The 3,841-nt window shown below is 41.4% G+C and overlaps 1 protein-coding gene across 1 annotated transcript; it reads left to right on the top strand.

Moving 5' to 3' along the window:
* The first annotated feature begins 2,058 nt into the window (after window positions 1–2,058).
* LOC116849326 (protein GVQW3-like) lies at window positions 2,059–2,897 on the top strand. The gene has a single exon (XM_032826368.1). It carries the CDS (start codon window positions 2,253–2,255, stop codon window positions 2,895–2,897), a length of 645 nt encoding a protein of 214 aa, XP_032682259.1. The 5' UTR covers window positions 2,059–2,252.
* Window positions 2,898–3,841: the final 944 nt, after the last annotated feature.

The following is a 3,841-nucleotide window of genomic DNA, read 5'->3' as shown; positions in this document are numbered from 1 at the left end:
CAACAGAGTTTACTCTTCTTTGGATATCCAAATTAGTTATAATAATCAAAAGGTAGAACTATCTGGTGAAGCTAAATTCTTGGGAGTCATTTTCGATTCCGCTCTTTCCTGGAAAAGTCAGGTTAATTATATGGTAGATAAATGCAAGCAGAGAATAAATATCCTTAAAGCTATTTCGGGTATAAGATGGGGCTCTCACCCTACACTCATTCTTTCCGTGTATCGTGGTCTTATCAGATCTGTTTTAGATTATGGTGGGTATTCTCTCTTGGGCCTCTCCTCCTCTCTCTCCCTCAAACTAGATAGAGTTCAGTATGCATTATTGAGGTGTGTTCTTGGGTTCATGCGCTCTACTCCCACTAATATTATGTTGGACCAATGCGGCGAGTGGCCTCTAGTTGTTAGGCGTCTTTTTTGCGTTATCAAACTTTCCATAAGAGGTTTGATAGACGCTTACCAAACTACAACCTATCCTGCTCCTACATCGCCTATTCCCTCTCACATCGCACGTAACGAGTCTCCTGGGAGCTCATTTGACTCCTAGGAGCCAGAAATCCAGATAAAAACTCGATCATGGTCTACCTTGTATCCATACAAGGATCTCATTCCAAACATTGAATCTAAAAGACTTGAAGGCCATTTGTCCTTCCCGTTAAATACGAAATTTAACAACTTCAATATTGATACCACATCTTTCAAAAATATTAGTAAATACAGAAGAAGAGTTGGAAATTTTTATTATTCTGGCTCAAAAAAGATGTCGATAACAGGTATTAATAAGATTTTTAATTCTATCTTGAAAGAGCAGGATTTTGACTGCATACTATATACTGATGGCTCTATAAATACAGAGGGGCATACCGGATTTGGAGTTTTCTGTACCAACCCAGATATCAGATTATCGTTTCCATATACAAGAACTAAAATTATCTTAAATGTTGAGGCGCAAGCAATTGTTGAAACTTTGAACATTATACCCAAATTAAAGAAACGCAAGATCGCTATATGTACAGACTCTATGAGCACGCTTTCCTCCTTAAAGAATTTAACAAACAAAAAAAAGCCCAACTATCCAATCTTAATGATTGCCAATTTGCTGGGAAAGCTTAAATCTACGAACATCGATATTACTCTAATCTGGACACCAGCGCACATAGGAATCTCTGGTAATGAAGCAGCTGACCAGTTAGCAAAATCTGCCACAAATCGTGACAGAATCGATCCTAGCAAGACTGTATATATCGATGATCTCATTTCAAGCTTGAAAAGCGATTTCATGAGGTTATCTCATAAAGTACTGAATAAACAATTTAAGTGGAAAGGTATCAGATATCGTCTGAAAGTTGCGAATCTAGCCAATAAACCATGGTTCAGCGACCTCAAATTTGTCAAGCATGATGTTATTTCGTTGATGGCAAGGTTACGATCATACCATATACGTACGAACACTCACCTAAAGGATAAGAACATTATAAAAGAGGATACGTGCGAATGCAGAACCAGACAAAGTAATATATATCACGTTCTATTTAAATGCCCTCTTCATTCTGCTGAATCGGACAAGTTAATTACAGAGATATATAACATTGGATACACCACTCAAGATGATGTTCACGAACTCTCCTTTAATGCGGGGAATATAAAACTTTATAGCACTATCTCCAAGTTTCTATCCAACATAGGTTACACTATTTGAAAGTGCACCTTGTTCATAATCTACATACGATGGAAGCACTGTTCGGAGTAATGGCGTAGAGTCACTCACAGTTAAAGTGTGCTCAGCCAAGCATTGAAACTGAAACTCGGATATCGCGTGCCGGCGTGTGTTTGTTTGTGAACGTCCTTAGAACAAAGATTGGATGCGACTTTTGCGAGCGGAGCAAATGAGAAAGGTCAACGCGTCCCCCAACTCTGTGCCCCTCCCCCCCGACTTCCCTGGCCGGCCACCAGGACTGGAGAAACGGAGAACATCGAGGGACTAGAAAGCGGCGATCGACAACTCCACACCGCTCAGGATCAGGTGAATCGCTCTCTCACTATTTAGTACGAGGTGTGATCAAAAAGTAAGGTGACTTTTTGAATTTCGCGCGGTCTGTACACTCTAATTTCAAAATTTTTTGTTGTTGTGTTGGTACACTCGTCACGATCATATGTTCACAGTTTTGACTATATAGCATGTGTTGTTTTTATGTGAGAGGCATAAAGGTTAGACTCGTGTTTGCGTGCTCGGCGATTTTTTGCTGTTGAAAATAATGGAGCAGAGAGTTTGTATTAATTTTTGTGTAAAAAATGGTATTAAGTGTTCAAAAACTCTTGAAATGTTGACAGTGGCGTACGGTGAGTCAACTTTGAGCAAAAAAAGTGTTTATAAATGGTATAAGTTATTCCAAGAGGGCCGAGAAAATGTTAACGATGAACCTCGCTCTGGACGCCCCAGCACGTCAAAAACCGACGAAAATGTTCAGGAAGTGAAAGAAATTGTGTTGAAAAATCGTCGAATCACGATTAGAGAAATAGCTGATGATCTTAACATATCGTTTGGCTCATGCCAATCAATTTTAACGGATGTTTTGGGTATGACACGTGTGTCAGCGAAATTCGTTCCAAAACTGCTTAATTTTGATCAGAAGCAGCGTCGCATGAACATCGCCCAAGACATGTTGAACGACGTCAATGATGATCCTGATTTGCTCAAAAGGGTTATAACTGGTGACGAAACATGGGTATATGGTTATGACGTCGAAACCAAAGCCCAATCATCCCAGTGGAAGAGCCCAGGAGAGCCAAGACCGAAAAAGGCACGCCAAGTTCGTTCGAATGTGAAGATTTTGCTCACAGTTTTCTTTGATTACCATGGCGTTGTGCATCAAGAATTCCTACCACAAGGTCATACGTAAACAAGGAGTATTACCTTGAGGTTATGCGGCGTTTGCGTGAATCAATAAGAAAAAAACGTCCGGAAGTGTGGAAAGAAAATTCATGGATTCTGCACCATGATAATGCACCTGCGCACACGTCGTTACTAGTGAGTAGTTTTTTGGCCAAAAACAATACTATCATCATGCCTCAGCCACCGTATTCACCAGACTTGGCCCCCTGCGACTTTTTCCTCTTCCCAAAATTGAAAAGGCCTATGAAAGGACGAAGATTTGCGACGATTGAGGAGATTAAGGCTGCATCGCTGGAGGAGCTCAAGGCAATACCCAAAAGTGCATTTCAGAAATGTTTTGACGACTGGAAAAAGCGCTGGCACAAGTGCATTGTATCAGAGGGGGATTATTTTGAAGGGGATAACATAATTTTGGATGAATAAATGAATATTTTTTTATAAAAATGAAAAGTCACCTTACTTTTTGATCACACCTCGTATAAAATTATGCCGCATTATCGCTCGCTCAGGAAGCATAAATCTGATACCGTTTATAATCTTGCGGAGCGAGAACACAGTATCGCAAGTAGACAGTATTCTGTCAGCTGTGTTTACTTTTAGCGAACGCAGCCGTCACGGGAACCTAGGAGGAAAAAAACGGGAGCGCCGAGACAGGCAGCGAGATGATCCGCGACGTCAACAATGTCTCGAGACAAGAATCGTCTCGAGACTATAATAGCGATAATTGCCGAATATCGCAGGACGAGGAGAGAGGGAACGGAGGAGGATGTGCGAGGATACGCGATCCTCTCGGATTCTACAGCAGAGCAGCCTTACCGCGACCGTTGCCGCGAGCCGACAATACGTCCGAAGCTCCAACTATCGCTGTCGTGAGTGTCTATCGAGATTGAGAGAGAGAGAGAGAGAGAGAGAGAGAGAGAGAGAGAGAGAGAGAGAGAGAGAGAGAGAGAG

Source organism: Odontomachus brunneus, unplaced genomic scaffold (genome assembly GCF_010583005.1).
Source record: "Odontomachus brunneus isolate Ranch 3 - 2012 unplaced genomic scaffold, Obru_v1 Obru_scaffold_111, whole genome shotgun sequence".
In the NCBI taxonomy this organism is placed as follows: Eukaryota; Metazoa; Arthropoda; class Insecta; order Hymenoptera; family Formicidae; genus Odontomachus; species Odontomachus brunneus.
The sequence above is the reverse complement of the archived record's forward strand: the minus strand, read 5'-3'. Positions and strand labels throughout refer to the sequence as shown.

Excerpts from the sequence above, each read along its gene's own strand:
- LOC116849326 (XM_032826368.1), top strand. The coding sequence starts at position 2,253 with ATGGAGCAGAGAGTTTGTATTAATTTTTGTGTAAAAAATGGTATTAAG.